General features: G+C 35.3%; 2 protein-coding genes across 2 annotated transcripts; one reads left to right on the forward strand and one right to left on the reverse strand.

The window, feature by feature from the left end:
• Nucleotides 1–283: 283 nt before the first annotated feature.
• Nucleotides 284–1,157, forward strand: LOC133693230 (uncharacterized). Its single transcript, XM_062114407.1, has one exon. It carries the CDS (start codon nucleotides 460–462, stop codon nucleotides 1,060–1,062), a length of 603 nt encoding a protein of 200 aa, XP_061970391.1. The 5' UTR covers nucleotides 284–459; the 3' UTR covers nucleotides 1,063–1,157.
• Nucleotides 1,158–1,766: 609 nt separating this feature from the next.
• Nucleotides 1,767–12,589, reverse strand: LOC133693229 (5'-3' exoribonuclease 4-like). Its single transcript, XM_062114405.1, has 22 exons — nucleotides 12,217–12,589; nucleotides 11,582–11,684; nucleotides 11,396–11,472; nucleotides 11,111–11,302; nucleotides 10,829–10,948; nucleotides 10,661–10,723; nucleotides 10,425–10,571; nucleotides 10,179–10,343; nucleotides 9,656–9,733; nucleotides 8,528–8,614; nucleotides 7,860–7,940; nucleotides 7,341–7,436; nucleotides 6,257–6,327; nucleotides 5,681–5,809; nucleotides 5,502–5,578; nucleotides 5,372–5,412; nucleotides 5,198–5,272; nucleotides 4,205–4,356; nucleotides 3,997–4,101; nucleotides 3,843–3,918; nucleotides 3,188–3,267; nucleotides 1,767–2,906 (listed from the first exon to the last, which is right to left on the reverse strand). Exons 1-22 carry the CDS (start codon nucleotides 12,421–12,423, stop codon nucleotides 2,279–2,281), a joined length of 2,850 nt encoding a protein of 949 aa, XP_061970389.1. The 5' UTR covers nucleotides 12,424–12,589; the 3' UTR covers nucleotides 1,767–2,278.
• Nucleotides 12,590–18,239: the final 5,650 nt, after the last annotated feature.

Genomic DNA, 18,239 nt, shown 5'->3' on the forward strand with positions numbered 1-18,239 from the left:
TATGTAAAATAAAGTATTTCCTTAGGTTTCAAGGCACTACCCTTGCTGTTGCTGTTGTCCATGTAAAAAAAATTATTTTAATATATTTATAACTTTTTTTTTAAAAAAAAAAAGACAATTACCATAGTGCTCACGTCCTGCAACCAGTCAACAGTACAATGGAAGACTTGTCAACAGTCATATATTATACTGGGCTACAGAAGAAACCTAAACCCAAATCTGAACCCATGCCATGCCCCAGCCCATTGCAAGAACTGATTTGCAGCCAATGTCACTTCCCCAACCTTATCCACCACCCACTCAAACACACAGCATATGCTATTCCTTCCATGGATCCACTCCTTTTCTCCTCCTCCACCCAGAAACTCTACACACGTTGCTTTTTTGTCCATACCCTTTAAAACTCAACACACTGACAGGACATAGAAGCCAAGCCATAAAACACAAAAAAGTTCACTAATGGCTTGTGCAGCTACAAGAGCCACTTTCTCTTTCAACCTTCCTCAAGGACCTCAACTTCCCTCTCCGAAGTCCAGAACCCATCTCTCCAAAATATCATTCCTTTCCATTCATAAACCCCAAAAGACTCATTTTTTCTCTCTTCACTCCATTGATGTCTCCAAAGAAGACAAGACACCATCTTTATCAGATTCAAGCCTGACCAATCCATCAGCTGAGTCTCCTGTTGAAGAAGGAGAAGGAGAAGGAGAAGAACCAAAGTTTGACAAGGGGCGGTTAGAAGAGAAGTTTGCAGTTTTAAACACTGGGATTTATGAGTGTAGGTCTTGTGGTTACAAATATGACGAGTCAGTTGGTGACCCATCATATCCAATACCACCAGGGTTTCAGTTTGACAAGCTGCCTGGTGAATGGAGGTGTCCTACTTGTGGCGCTGCACAGAGTTTCTTTGTGAGTAAAAGCGTTGAGATTGCTGGGTTTGCGCAGAACCAGCAGTATGGATTGGGAGGCAATGCACTTACTTCTGGTCAAAAGGCTGTTCTAATATTTGGGACCTTGTTCTTCTTCTTTGTTTTGTTCTTGTCAGGGTATTTTCTGCAATAGTAAACGGTGAGGGTTTTCTTTTTTTCGGTATTGTTATATGATGCTGTACTATATGTATTTGAAGTTAGTAATAATTGCATTTTGAGTTACACAAATACCAGAACATGGAGTTCGGAATTGAATTTCTTCTATCAAATGAAGATCTTTCGACTTTTGTCTCTCTTCATCTCCAGGCTCTATTGCTCAGTTAGCTCATTATTCATTGTTTTGTACTCTATCAAGCATGCACCTTGTCTATGTTGCAAAGAATTGCTGAAGCACAATTGACTGCAAAAAATGTGAGAACAAAAAAACTTAGATTCATTGAGAATATAATGCGATGTAAGGCTTGAATGAGAAGGGGAGATGAACCTCTAATTGAGCATGTTAACACAGAAACTTGATCAAGAATGGCGTTCCAACCCCAACTCCAACCCTGGATAGAAGGGGCATCTACGGAGAACCATCTCTGCCTCCTTGATCACCGGGAGAGCAAGCAAGATACCGAAGGGGGGCTCTAGCAAGTTATTTCGAAGCCGTAAGCAACTCCAGGTCAATTTCAGTCATAATCGCGTCACAAATTAAAAGCACTGGACGATCAAGTTGTTAGGAGCAGATCGAGTTCTAACTAGAAAACAGCTTCTACCTGTTATGCTTATGGTTTCGTAAATAACAATCCTACAGATGCTGTCAGACTTGCACAGAAACTCTGAAAAAGCAAATAGTTCAAGTCACTAAAGAGGATACTGCATAGAATTAAATCCAGAATCATTACACCATCCAAAATAAGTAACATACTGACAACGTCTCTGATCTTCCCGATAAAAAACACTACGGAAGAAGACCCGATGTTGTAATTTCCAGTGATCCAGCCCGATTACAACAACACATTTGTATGATACAGTTATATGACAGCCCAGTAAACAAATAGGAAAATCCGGAAGAAAGAAACTGCAACATGAAAGAGGTAAGATGCAGTATGCAAACTCGCCCCAAAACAAAACTGGATCTCAAAAGACCACCGTTCACTAAATTCAGCATGTTTCAGTATCCAAATAAAAGTCTTAACGGCCTCAGACTCTGGTGGATGCATACCGTCCAGGAATAGCATTCTGTGGCTGCTTTACCCAAACTGAGTAAACTCGTCAGAAAATGAAGATCCATTGCCACAGCTATGTGGGTGGTCAGAAAATGTACAAGATTAACCAAATCTACAGTGTTACTGCTGTTTTAAATCTTATATTTCTTGAGCTAGAATATCTGACGTCTCCTGAGCTACTTGTGTCTTAACCTGGTAAACCTGCTTCAACTGCTTCTCATTTGGACCCCCCCTTGATGTTGTGTCTTGTCTGACGTACATTCCAGCGTCTCCTGCTGCTGTTTTGTTGATCCAATTGGTGGGTGGTGATGGAAGTGGACCTGTGTTATGCTCAAACTGATTGTATAAATTCGTTGTGTATCCTGGATTCGGAATTCGTGGTGAGATCACTGCAGGTGCCCTGCTTCTGAAATTTTCTTCCACAGTCAGAGCAGACACCCCAGTACTCAAATCATGGTACTGTTGATGGTACTGCACTCTGTCTTGAGGCCTAGAGTTGTGTCGGTTGCCTTGCACACCATTTGATGAGACAGGATACATATGATTACTCATTAGGCCTTGCTGGTTATTGTAATGTGCATAATGATAGTTTGGATCGTCCCCATAGCCCCTTCCATAACCAGCTGGCCCAGCAGGTCTTGGCCTGTTGAATGTGTAATTGCCTCGAGAATATGAACCGTTTGGTTTGATATTAAGGGTGTTCTTGACAAGACGATGAGCTGCTTCCCCCAATACAGGGCCAGCTACTGCTCGGGGTACTTGTGGCCTGTAGGACAGGGACAGCACATGCAAATTAGTTCATTTGGGAGTGATAATGAAAACTTATAAGCCTTTGAATAAAATTCCTAACAATATATGTATTTGGTGAAAAAAGAAAAGATAATAAAGAAACCCCATCCTGTCTCCACAGATAAATGGAACTATATGCATTGTCTGTTAAGAATAGTGATCATGACAGAATGTCAGGCATATTCAACCTGACCACCGGCCAGTTAAAGCAACCATGCAGATGAACCATTGCAAAGATGTTTAAATGCATATTCATACCTTTCCCTGCCTTGCTGTCTGCGGCCATTATCTTCATGCCATAATGTGGGAAACAGTTTAATATCTGTAGGTTTTAAGATCTGCAAATAGCAAGTACATACCTCAAATTAGTCATGGGCATCTTTAAAGTCAAATTGCCAACTAATATCAAACGCTGTGATGACACAACACTTTATCAAAAGAAAATGTCTTCAAGGAAACAATATATGAGCATCCTTGCATCTGCAAACTGAACATGACCATTATATTACTATTGCATCAGCACTTACACCAATACAGTGGGGACCAGCTTTAAAAAAAAAAAAACAAGCAACTCTACTATGACAAAACTCAATTCAGAAAATTTCATTTCAATTTCCTTGAGCACAAGGAATGCCTCCAGTTTACTGCCCAATTATACCTACAAAACACATGGCTAATACTAAACCAAAAGGTTGTTTAAACACAGCACTATGTCCAACTAATTTTCCTAGAAGAATTCCAGTTTACTGCTCCAGTAAACTCTGTAATTTGAAACACAGTAACACTACGATATATTATTCTGTACATGAATAGAATCACTACCCCTGTCATCAGTCGACAGGAACTTCATGTCCTTCACTTATATACTCACAAAGAAATAAACCAGATCTACAAGCATCCGGAGCTCACAAACCTTTTCAGGCATGACTACACCCTCTGGAGGTTCTGGGATGTGTCTATGACTTGAAGGAGTTAGGTATGTGATATTTCTGCAAATAAAAAATGCACAGCATTACACCAAAGATCCATTAGCTTATAAAAACAGCAGTGGAAAAAGGTGAACTTACAAAACTTGGTTATACTCCAAGGCTGGCAATCCATTGATAGGAGAAGGGACCACACTTCTCCACACATTTCTTTCAGATAACCAAAGATAACCATTCATTCCACCACTGGAAAAAATAAGCAACAAATGAGATGATAAAGCCAGCACACATAAAAAATGATTTGAAACCTTTCAAACTAAAAGATCAATCCACAACAAGGCCAACGAACCTAGCTCTCGTGTCAATTTCCAAAGCAATTCTTTCACTAACAGGTAAACGATAGTTATGATGATAGTAAGAAATGACTTGTTGAGACAATGGATGAACAGGATGGACATATAGCAAATCAAGCATCACACTATTCCTGACCTGCTCTTCCTCCTGCAAATAGCAAATTAAAGATTAGCATACTTGACATCCAGACTATACAGAAGACTGATATGCCAGAAACAGCAACGCATAACTACTAAAGACTCAAACTTATTATAGGGGTGTGAACAGGACTGACTGCCAGCTTTAAACTACCCTTGGTGCTTACAGATTAAATTTAAGGAGAAATTTGAGTACAGGAGGCTATATCAGAAACCAAAAAACTGATCAATTTGGTCTGGAAATGACTCAAAAGTCAAAATGGATTATTCATGTACAAATTTTATAACAAAATTATTAAATCATGAAATTGGATATTTTTCTATTAAAAAATTTACAAAACTAGAAAATAAAATAAGTTAAAAACTCCTAGGTTGACAAATGGCATATGATTTTGGGTTTACAACCTCCTCCTTCCTTACAGTAACATGAAAAATAAACTTTTGTGAAACTTTTGTTGCAAAAGCATCTGTAACAAATAAATATATTTCCATGACATCCATATTTGAATTGATAGTGTCTCCTAAAATCTTAAATCATTACTTGGAATTGGTCTTTAAAATCCTTCTCTTTGCAAAAAACTTGGTTTCTAAGACAGTGGCATTTCTCCATTAAATTGGTTTTGCAAAATCTTAAATGCAATTATTTTACTTCAAGTTTCTGAAAATATCAGCGAGTAAAAGCCTCCAGTAGATAGCTGAATATACAGAGAAGCAAGGAAAATGTAGTTTGTATTTACAAGAACATGTGCTGAGCAAAAGCCTCCAATAAAATGACTGATGCATACAAGAGAAAAGAGAATGTAGTTTACTAAAGATGAAGTTATTGCATACTACTTTAAAACACTAAATACCATTAAAGTTCTTTCAAGCTTCTTTGTTTGGGCAAGCAATTTCCTCTCATCGATGAATGGCAATTTGGCAATACCCTGGCTTCCAATAAATATAAGGTAACTGTAATCAGTTGACAGCAGAAAAAAAAAGTATAATTAAAACATCTGATTGATAACTGATTCAGAAGAATTTACCTGCCAAGCAAAGCGCTTGCCATTCATGTCAATTTCAAAATCTGCCCACAATAAAGAAGCCCAATCAATCTTGTGCAGAAGATAAACATTCTGAGTAAATCAATAAATTTCTTTCCATCAATTCTTTTACCTGAGGGGAAGAATTGATGAATTGGGGAAGAAGGGTTGGTCATCAATTTCCTGTATTCTTCTGGCAAAGCATTAGAACTGTAATACACAAAACAGGAAAAAAATCAGCACAGAAAGAATAATCAGACAGAATCCCAAAAGTAAAATAGAAAACAAAAGGAGTTCGAAAAAAAAAAACACCTCGCAGCTGGTAGGGTCCCCATAAGTTGATCAAAGGGTTTGAATGGCTCTCCAAGAAAGAAGGTTATTTCCATCTCATCCAGATCCTTAATATCTGAAGCAAATGGAGCATAATGGTATGGATAAAACCTGAAACAGACAACAGAATTCAAAGTTTAATTAATTGCAGTAAAGAACAATATCATATAAGCTTACAGAGTAATAGGAAGCCTTTTTTTTCGTTTGATGAGGAGAGAACGCAAAGCTAAATTTAGGTGTCACATGCCAGAGAAATTGGATTATCTGGCAGGTCATGCCTAAAATCCCTGGGTCAAAACCACATACAGAACGGATAGAACTACATTTCTCAACTTTAAATGAGCCCGCTGTCCTCTTTTCCATTATTATTTTACCAGCACGTCAAAGTCTCATTTATAAAACTTCAAGAAACTACGCATTCATAAATAGGTTTGTATGTTTTGTGCACATGCTTGTACTTGAAATTCCAATAAAAAACTTTATGTCAACCAAATAAAAAAAAAAAGCCAGTGAAAAGAAGCATAATGACTTTCTAGTTTCAGCCATTATTGAACTGACCATTGCCAAGAGCAAACACCCTGGTAGTAATAGCGACAGACCCAACACAAACCTTCCACGTACTTCAAAACCTGCACGATCAAATGTTAATTTCATGTTTTTCAGATACATGATTGATCATATAGAAAACAAGTGATGGGGAGAGGGAACAGACAAAAAGGAAAAAAATTAGCAACTTAACAAAAAATTTATACTCCAGAAATCATATTTTGCATACTCCCCCACATTCCAACATTTCTGTCACTCCATGTTTCTATTTGTTATCATGATAATCACTTACTTTTTCTCTGTTTATGTACTCTTTTCTTTTATTTTCTTTTTTTCGTTAAGACAGTGCATAATAGCATTCCATTCAAGGAAAAACATATAAAATTCCTTGATTTTCAAAAAGCAACCTTAATTTTCTTGATGTAAATCTGTGCAAGTTCACCTTATTATATTACACTTTAAATCCAAAGTCAATATACGATGAGAAATCTTAAAATGAAAAGGTGGAGAAAAATATGGGTTTGGGATGATATTAAACCAAAAACAATCACATCAAAAGGATTTTTAATCATTCATAGAAAAAAAAATTCTTGGGGACTGGAAACTAGAAGCAGATAGCACAACAGTACTTAAAGATCATCCAGATAAACGAATAACTGAACTCTTAGGAACTGGAAATGGAAAACCAACAGCCAGTTAATAGCACAACAGTAAGACCAGGGTCACTCGAAGATCACCTAGCTAAACTAACAACTATAATGAACACCAGCCCAGCCCATGGTGTATCAGTTAGAAAAAGGGATACGAAAGACTCATCTGCATGTATTTCATCATGGCAAGGGATCTTATAATGAAGCACAGAGCATATAACTTGCAGTACACAAAATATAATTAGAAACGTACAAGCAAACTTGCAGCTTTTATATTGGAGCCAGGGGGTTTTTTAGGTGAGGAAGGACTGGAGGGGGGAGACAGCCGGTTGTCATGAACTACCATGTCCAAACAAACTCTTGCAATCAAGAGAAAACCCAGATAATAAACTCTATGACTAAGTTGCGGAGCTAATTGCATGATGAGGAGAAAGAAACTAACTTACCACATCTTTTGTAACTTTGTCAACCTCCTCTTCATTTGATAAATCAAATTTCTCAGCATAATATCTCTCTTTGTATCCAGGCTCCCCTAATTTAACCTGAGAACAAGAAAAATGAACCGAATTTTATGCCAGGAAAATGGACAGCCAGGAAGACAAAAGACTGGCTTTCAAATGGACTGACCTTGTCCTCAGTTGGCATGCAAATATCAAACAGAAAAGGAGCATGCTAAAGTGAATATTCAATATTAAGACACTCACTGCTGAACTAAAATAATCTTCATTTTTGAACCACAAAATAAAAGCCACATTGATAACAGGTAAAATAAGACATCCATGGCGAAGGAAGCCCGAAAAATGAGAGAGTATTGAGGTTACTGTCAAAAACTAAATGTTAATGAATTGATAATAGGCTCGTTTTTTTTTAATATAGGTCCTAAACAAATTCTCTGCAGGCAAACTCAAATCATAACACATTTATTTAAATCCACATCATCAAATGAAAACACTTTAACCACAAACCTTATCTACAGGTGGTGCTTGTATCTCTTCAGAGAGATCTCTTCTTGCTTTGTGTTTCATTTCTTCATTATTCTCGAAAGCCTGAAAATGGATAATCCACATAAGTGCAAACAGGAAAAAAAACTGAGAAGACTGTTTGTATATGATTCCAAAGCTCAAAATTTGCCACAGAAGAAAAATAGAAAGAAGAATAAATAAAGTCTGCTTTAGAATGAATGTACAAAAATTTGATGTGAATCTTAGAGAACCAAGAATTTCAACAAAAAAAAAAGGGGGTGTGGTTCCCTCAAATTCACCAGCTCCAGCACACAGATCAAAATCTTATTACTAGACCAATTTTCAAAGTGCGTCTTAGACTTTGTACCTTATGGTTCACGGAACCCAATACTACTGGCTAACAAAGATAAATCAGGAGTAGCATATGAGGTTATTTAAGGCCGCATATCCCATGTACTTTATGGATCAGATTTACAGTTACAGATAAGTTAAATCATCACCAAGATTTTACATAAATTGCCATCTAAACATAAAATGTTTCTAGCCAACAAGGTCCAAGAATAGTGAGCATGCCAATACCAACAATGAATAATAAGAAAACAGACACATTCACATTAGACCATTCGATGATAACTGAAGAGAGAAAGACCATGCATAGAGAAAGAAAGAACCTGTTGTATACGAGCCCTCTTCTGAAAGATTTGCTCCTCGTAAACAGCAACAGACTGAATAAAGTGTTCTACTTTATCAAGGAAAACCTGGATACACAAGCTAATTGTAATCAGAATGTTTATTAGAACTCATGGTACCAAATAATGGTACAATCATTCCCTGGAAGTAACCTACAATGCAACATAAGCATAAGAAAAGCAAGCCATGATAATTTAAAAGGGGAAAGAGATGCAAGAACTAGTTTTTGGCAAGTCCAGCAGAGAGAAGGAACTGCATAACCATGTGAATATAGCTGAGCCAGTGAACCTAGAAACAGCAGATGTTATGAGGCTTGGGAAGCTACATCTAAGCCTGTCCCAATCATTTTTTCAGGACCCAAGCTCAGTCAAGATTGCTTTCATGATATTGGCAACAAAGAGCGATAACACATAAAATGAGTCCACAAGCCAAGTAAGACTTTCAGAACCAAAAACAAACTTCTTTGAAATAAAAAGAGAAAAAAAAATTGTCTAGAATAAATAGGGATCAAGACAGGCCATAACATGTCTATACCCTCACTAGAACCCACTGAATATTACAGCACATGTTTAGCAAGGAGGTCATTCTAGAAATTCAAGTTTATAAGTTAAGCACAACCTAAATTTGATTTCCAAGAAGTAAAATAAAAGAGATACAAACAAAAAGGTTGGAATTGGGCAACTATGATCTAATTCTAACAGAAGATAAATTAAATGCATCAATAATATATGAACTACCTAATATTTGGAACAATACCATCCTGCAAGCATAAAGCCCAAAATCTCATGTTACCATGGATGTCCTCATGTGACAGCTAGTCCACATCAATTCAGATAGCTATAGGATGAAATGGAAGGGTTTAAAGAGTTCAAAATTAAGTCCAAAATTAGAAAACTCAGATGTTAGCCTAAACTTTACAGGGTTGCATACAGTTTCCAACTGATCATAATTGTGATAACTAAACAAAGACAGATGTACAGTATAAAATTAGACTAAGGCAGTATTCCAATTCTTTAACAGACTTTGACATAAGAAACATGAATCAATCCCAAATCCAAAGTATAATCAAAGATAGAAGTCATGTAGAGAGCATAAAAAAGAAAATTTACCTCACCCGCAAGAGTCAGATAACCACCCATTGCAGAGAACTCCCTTCTATAAATATGCATCAGTAAGTTTATAGCACCCTGAATCAGGAAAGGAGGTAATGATGAAATTAATAAAATTTAAAGAGTCAAATACATTGTGTAGACAGCCCCAGGAAGGAAAAAGCAGCGAAGAGAAAACCAAGAGGCAACAAGACTGCAAAACAAAATTATAGCCCACATGAATAAAATAGCAATATCTTTCTTTTCTGTTGACAAAACAAGATTAGATTCCATCACAAAAGGTAGAAGAGAGAGGTTGGAGAATAAGAGACAGTGAGTGCCATTTACTGTTATAGCTTAAAAGCCTCCAAAAGAACTAGATGCAGAGCAACACAAACAAGCTATAAAACAAAAAAAAAAAAACCACTACATCCCACAATAATTGTTTGCTAAGAATTGATCTTTGAAAAATAAACTGAATGGAATTCATCATGTTGTTCAGCTCCAAAATCATTTTTGTAACCATTGCTCATTACTTACATACCTCCCGAATTTCCAATGTTGGCATATGCGGAAGAAAATCATTGCCAACAAAAAAACACATAAACACAAAGTCATCCACTATCTTTTCGAAGTCAATTGCAAATGGTGGGTTTGGAATGTCCAGATCATATTGCAGATATTCTCGCAAAACCCAGATGTTGAGAAACTGTTCAAATAAGGATATGATTTAGAAGTAGTGAGACAAGAGATGGAAAAGAATGGAAATAGTGTATGTCTGTTCTTCAACCTGATATTTCTTCTTGTGAATTGGGGTATCATCTACCACATTCCAATCTAAAGCATCATCTCCTTGCTTACCACGACATTCAGCTGCAAGATGACCAGCTTGACCACAGAGAAAACACTTATCCTGTTGCCCTGGAAATATGACCATCTGTACAATCCAGGAATATAAAATTTATGGATTGAACAACAATCAGATGGAAACAACAATGAAAACTTTAGGAAACTTGAGCTCCAAACCTCTCTTAATATTGAAAAGTGAACCTCGTGCGTAGCTAAAGACAGCATAATCAAATCCGCATCCTAATAACAAACAAAATATTTTCATTAGCAGTTAGGTGTCAAATTAATAACAAAATAATAAGACCATGAAAATGACAATTTGCCTAGAATCAGAAACACACTAACCAGACCATACAGACAGTGGCGTGTGTTTGGATTGAAACCAGGAATGTTGCGTTGCAATCTTATATAAGACATGATTTTGTGTTCTCCCTCACCAGGAACATTTGCATCAGAAAGAATAACCTTCAAATAATCACCCAATGCAGCCCCATAAATAAATTTAGAGAACACAAAGTATCCTGAAAAGCCAGATGTATATTCAAAAAGATACAGAAGGGATTACTCCACGAACAAGGAATCATCCGATCTACAACAAACTAAGCCAAAGGATGACATCCCTCACACCTTGGTATTCTGCCAGCCTGGATTGTGATTCAATCTACTTTGTATATAATACTGAAGCGCAATCGAAAGAACTGCCATAAATTGAGTGCCAGGTGTTATAACATTAGAATCACGTGTTTCGGGCTTTTCTTTAACAGATAAAAGTTCCCCCTCAGCCTCAAACTCTTTCCTCAGCCTTTCTTCTTCAGCTTCCTAAATACATTATAAATAAAATAACACTGAGTTCAACACTTCCACAAAAGGGGATCCACTAAAAAAAAACCCATTAAAATATCTCAATCTTACTGCTTGAGCAGCATCTTTCGCAGCTCTAAACCGTCGTGACCGTTGCTGATTCATTTTAGCTCTTGGAGCAACCCCATCTACAATTAACTCATGTAAGAAAAAAAGAATGAACTTTAAATGATTTTAAATTCAATAAATACAAAAAACGAAAAAGAAAACCCAAATTCAAAAAAAAAAGAATCCTACCAATTGCCATAAAAAGCAGCTTCCTTGGACGAACCAAAGCAAATAAATGATCAATGTAAACAAATATAGACTTGAACACATCATCATAAGTAGCAGGTGCAGGCTGTAAATAAAATCAAAAGTAAGAAACCATTCAGCTTATTCAATTACACAGAAAAGGTAAAATAAAAAAACTCTTCTAAACCCAAATCATCAAAGTTGACAAGTGACAGCAATCAAATTGCACACACAAAGGAGATCTTTGAAATCTTACAATATAAATTTCTACATCTAGTGAAAATATGAAAATTGACAACATTTAAATATCACACACAAAACAATCCCATCTTTTAAACCTTACCGAAGCTCTATAACTTGTCTAAAACTGTAAATGCATGTTCGTTTTAAACACTATCCATCAAAATTAACAACAATTACATTAAACACAAAAAAAAACACCTCCAGCAAACCCTAACTAAAACTTTACAATCTGCACAAGTATAGGCTTGCAGCAAACACTAACCATCAAAATTTAACAAGAGTCAATTACGTTTGCATCAAAATTTAACAAGAATTAAATTCAAGTTGCTCCTTCAAAACCCTAGAAAACTAAAACTTTCGCAAAATTGTGCAAGTAAAAGTTTGTAAAAATGGACCTTTCCTTCAGGATGGAAGCAGGGATGGATAATCCCGTTCATATCCAGATACAAATTGTCGTACTCGATACCATTAGGGTTAGGTTTTGAAACATCGATTGGTTTAGAGTTTCCATTCGAATCTTCTTGAGGTTCCTCTTCAATTACATCAACAATTGATAGCGGGTACCGGTCTGCGAGCCACCTGTAGAACGCCGGCACACCCATGGTGGGACTTTCTGGCTAAGTCAGGCTCTGGTTCGATCGAGATCGAAGAATTGGAGAGAGTGGTTTTCCTTGGGGGTTTTGATTGAGAGGGAGGGATCAGTTTGGCGGTGATAGGTACGGTGCTTGCGGTGGCAGGTGAATGGACGAGATTGCCCTCGTAGATTAGTAAAGGGGGTTCGTTAGGCGTCGGGTGTGGGAGATTGGGTCGAGGAACGACTGCGGGCGGGGTTAATTTTGGGGCTATGTGGTGCTTAGCATAAAAAGTCAAATGTTTTGGCCAAATAATAATAATAATAATAAAAAGTTATGGAAGAGTAGCATTATTTATATTTATTTTATTGTGGTTCTGTAAAGTTATATTTAATTAATATTGTTTTTCTCAAACATTTATATCGTGGTCCTGTTATGATTCAGAAATATGTTATTAATTAAATATTATATTTCAGAATCACAATGTCAATTACATGTCCAAGAGTTCTAATAGCTATTCTCATAACCTTCCAACCAAAATTCAGTAGCTAAATCCCCATGCATCTTATATATTTTTAAGGGTTATTGTAAGATTTATTGTTGGATTGTGTAACAACTTTAATTCTAATGATTATTTAATTTGTTAATCATGCATTTAATTTGGTTAATGACAACAGCAATCCTCGAACCTTAAAATCATAACAAATTTTTTATAGTTAGTAAGGAATTTTCTAATTTTAAAGAAATTTTGGCAATTTTTCTCTTATTTAAGGACTTTGTCCAAAATATTATCCTACTTTTCAAAATACATGTATATAATTACAATAATCAAATGCAAAATTTCTCATAATTCATAATTACAGGTAACCTCAAAACACAAACCTCAATTATCTTCCCTCACCATATTTATGAATTATTATATAAGATAATATTTTCATAAGACAAATACAAATAAATAAACATGCATACATACATAAGAAATATAAAACAACTAAATAGTGCAATATTTTACTAATTAAAATCCCAAAATATATCAACATGATACGTCTCCTAAATGATTTGATCTCATTAGTAACACAATTGCCTCTTGTTAGTGCCTGAGTGGTCTCGTCCCTCGTCCTCTCCTACAATATCATCAAGAGTTAATGTCTCTCCAAAGCTCACAAGTGCAAATAACTAAAGCAGCTATCAATTTATCATCCTTATATAAAGTTCACGTGACCTACAATGTAAGTTTCATAAATATTAAATGACAATGATGTATGGAAGTTACGATGACACATTAAAAAAATTGTTCAAAAAATACATGTATAGACTATTATCTATCTAGCTCGCTCCGATAAAATAACATGTATTGGATTATTATTATGGGAAAAGATGGGCTCGAGTTTTGAGTGTTTTAAAATAAACAAGTTATTCATGGGTTTTTTTAGAGAGAGAAAGGAGTTGTTGGTGTCATTTTTAGAGAGAGAAGAGGTTGATGTGTGTTTGTGTTTTTAGATCTGGATAGAGGGTTAAATTTCACCACATGTTGTTCTTCAGAAACGCAACATATTAAGTTATTGCTATTCTGAAATACAACATAATGATTGTTGCACTTGTGAATAGCTATACCTGCTAAATGTTATGTTTCAGAAACACAACAAGTTTAGATTGTGCTGTATAACTAGAATTTTTTTAAATTGTGTTATTATGCGTAAATTGTTATTTAACTATCCTAATTTTTTTTAAAAAAAAGATCCTAATTTTGGTAAATATTAAATATTTTAGTTATTACAGTAATCAAACGTAGTTAGAAGATTCATGATCATTATAAAAACTCGATTGAACTTCAAATTAAAGTATGAAGTTGTGCTTGATTAGTGTTCTAAACTAAAAAAGTTATATATATATATATATATATATATATATATATATATATATATATATATATTTAATTGTAGAAATAGAGATAAAAACATAAAATAAATATATATTTTAGAGATTTTCAAATTGAATTTTAGACAGTTTCATAATGAATTTATAATATATACTTCCTAATTTTGTCTTTTTTGTTTCAAAACTAATTAAACGTTATTTCACTTAATCAAAACTCGAATTTCTCTGTTAAAATAGAAAATTTGATCAGAACTAAACGACTTTGACCAGAAAGAAATAATAATTTTATATGGATTGAATCCGTGACTTCATCAATTGATTCGATAGATTTTAGTTTAAACTCAAAGAAAAAGGTACGAAAAGCTCAAGCAATCGACGTTGAACCAAACTTCATCCCCTTTCTCATAATACTATTAAATAATTTATATAATGACTCAGTGATTAATTTAATTTAATGAGGTCTGATCCATTTGAGTTTGAAATTCCTCTCTCAAATTATTTGACCCTCTGCATTCTTTTCTTCGAATATTTACACATAAGAAAATCGAAGAAGAAGAAGCATGCCAGGCGGCAGCTCAAGTGATAATGATGAATGCTTCGATTTTGAAGAATACGATGATGGTGAGTCTTTTGATAGAATGGTTGAAGGGATTAGAGAAAGAACCAGTGACGAAAACGAGAGAACTAGTTTGCTGACAAGCAAAATCCTGGAGGATTTTGTATGGAGTAATATCATGACAAGTAGTAAGAGAAGAGAGTGTCTGCGGGACAAGAATGGCTATCAATCTATAAACCTGCATGGTTTTTCCAAACCCAACAAAAAGAGGTCAGGAGACGCGTTGATGGACAAGAGAAACGGTACTGATGATCGCCAAGAAGCAGAGACCAGGAGTTTTTCAAGTAATAGCAAAAGGAGAGGCAAAAGGAGCGTTGAACCTGGAAGGATGATGGGAAAGATGAGAAAAGGAAGAGCTCAAAGAGAAAAACGAAGACTGCAAAGCTAAGTTTTGAGAAGTTGGGTCTGGATCGACTAGATCTCTCTGATCACATAAAAGCTCGGATAGGAAAAGAAGGGGACAAGGATTTCAAGTTTAAAATGATGAGACAGATCTTTGAAACGGATTTGAGAAACATATACCGTTTTTCAATGCCTTCGAATCAGATAAAGGATACGGAGGATTTTGAGGCAATGGATATCAGGAAAGCAGGAAAAGAGGTTGTACTTATAGAACTGGATCTTGGAGTTGACGTTCATCAGAGAACAATGAATTTGAGACGCTGGGAGATGAATAACTCATTTTCCTACATGTTAACCAGCAGTTGGAATGATGTTTTGAGTAGGAATGAAGGAAGACTTAATGCCGACGACAGTGTGCAAGTTTATTCCTTTAACCATGATAATTAACCAGCTGTATCTTGTATTCAAGAAGGTTACGGACGCAGCAACAGTCAGGAAGGCGATGGATAGCAACCTTGCAAGTAGTTCTACTGGGAACAGTACTGGGGATGGTGCTGTAGAAGAAGTTTAGGCAATCTGTGTGCTTGGTGATGCAAGTCAAAAGATCGTGGACGGTGCTAGCACAAGCCATGCGTAGATTGAAGAGAAAGGCAACAGTGCTAAAACTTGTTAGCCAGCTAGGTTTTTCTTTTATATCTTTTTAATTTGTTTTCCTTTTCTAGCTACAGTTGGGCAGCTTGCTACAGTAGTTAGGTTTTTTCTTTGATATCTTTCTGCTTGTACCCTCCAATCATTTCACTCTAGCTTCACCACAGATCACAGTAGTTAGAATTTGCGACAAATATTTATCTAAGGGCATGACATATGGAACATGTAATGTTAGTAAATCTAGCTGGACTTGGCAGTCACAGGTTGCCTTGCAGATGCGACATCTAGTCTCCGACATGTCTTAGTCTCTTGATTTTTTTTTAGCAGATGGGGCTAAGCCCAATCTGCTAGGACGGAGTGGCGAATAGACATTAAAAAACCTCGAAGATGAATTTAATTAACCCTCTTGCCAATACGAAATAAGAAGAAGAAAAATAGCACAGCAACACGAAATGAGGAATATTAGACGTTAAAAAACCTCGAAGATGAATTTAATTAACCCTCTTGCCAATGAGTTCATTCATGTAACATTCGTGATGAAAATTTCAAATTTCGTTTTGTGTACTGTCATAGCCTAGGCGAACCCTCTGCAAGACCACCGAATTGGGGGAGAGGCCCAGAAATGTTAATTCATAGGGATGGTAGGGAAGCTGAGGACAGAAAATATCACAGCAGACCCGTGGGAGCCCAAAAACAATCACTTGTGACTATTCTCCAACTTGAAAATTCCTTCCTTTGAATTAGCCCATTTTTATTTGCAATTTGCATCTTCAAATTCTTGTGTCCGATGAAAATATGATTTAAGTGCATGCTCGGGAGAAGGGAACGAGAGAACAAGGAATGAGGAGATAGTTGTCGGAAGGAAAATACGAGGTGTTTCTCGTAGCTGTTAAACTTGGTTTTTCTCGATGAACCTGTAATTCAAATATCGAGTTTCAAGTCGAATTAGAAAGAATATTGTTCTGATAGACTTGGTTGAGCTAATTAGATTTTTAATCCATTTAATTTTTTATATATAATAATAATAATAAATTAAATCAATTTATATTTAACAATAATTTTTTAAAATATCAAACATATTTGAGAAAATAATAATAAATTTCAACCAGGACACTTCTTGTCAACTACGACCCTTCCATATTTAAAAATAATAAAAATTTAAAAATCAAATCAATCTTTTTTTCTTATTCATAATCATCACAGTTCTTTTTCTGAGGAGTAGAATCTGGGATCGGTGGTTGCCGCCCATAGTACGTAACAGAGCCCGCAGTATTCTTGCTTGCTAGTTGCTATATAAGAGATTATGCCCATTTTATATCCTTCTACTTGGAGGGAATCAATATTAAACATTAAATTTTACATGCAAGGTCTGCAGAAACACGAGCTGTTAGAGATTATCATGAAGTTTACACCACTGATGTTATTACTCTCTCTATTATCATGAAATTTATCCTAAGAAATGTTATTTAATTGATCATATTTTAAATTTGTTTCCTACAAATCATACTTGGAGTCTCACAAACCTCAAAATTATAACATCCACGTTAATAAATTAAAAAAAACCCTTCAATTCTGATGGAGTTATTTCACAGAGCATGCATATAATAGTAGCTGTCCATGACTTCGTGACATGCATTCCTGACTGTGATGATAATATAATACTCTACAGAGAATTCCTGAGAAACCACAGTGCAGATACGTCTTGATCATCAACAATAAATTACCCATTGTTTCGCGTTTTCTTTTCTCCGGGAAGTAAATGATGTCTTCGGATCAACTTATACCAGGGAAGTTAAAAAAAAATCATCTACCCTGTGAAAGTTAAATAATATAAATATTATAGATGATAATAAATAAAAAAATAAATAAAAAATATTATGAATTAGATGGCTGGTTGAGATTGTTAAAACTTTATCAACCTAGCTTAATTTATATATCCTATCCAACTCATTGTTTGTTACAACAAAATTAATTTTTTTTTATTTTACACAATTGATTAAGTTAATGTATTAAGTATAAATTATTTGTTATGGCTTATGATAAGTTTTGGCCTAATTTACTAAGTATAAATTTTGTTTTAATTAAGTTCAACCCATTAATAATACAAATTTAACTTTGTGGATATTTATAATATAAAAAAAAGAAAAAGGTAGGCCGTTCGGATCAAACTTTCTCTTAAATAGATTTAGTTTATAATTTTTATTTAAGATAATCAATAATTACGTCAAAAAAGACAGGGAAAAGGCAAAAACAAAGGCGAGTGGAATTACCTGTTACAAACAAAGACAAGACAGGCGAAGTCAAAAGCTTCACTTTTACATTCACACTCGAAGCTAAACCTTTGACAACTCCACTCACAAAA

Source organism: Populus nigra, chromosome 5 (assembly GCF_951802175.1).
Source record: "Populus nigra chromosome 5, ddPopNigr1.1, whole genome shotgun sequence".
In the NCBI taxonomy this organism is placed as follows: Eukaryota; Viridiplantae; Streptophyta; class Magnoliopsida; order Malpighiales; family Salicaceae; genus Populus; species Populus nigra.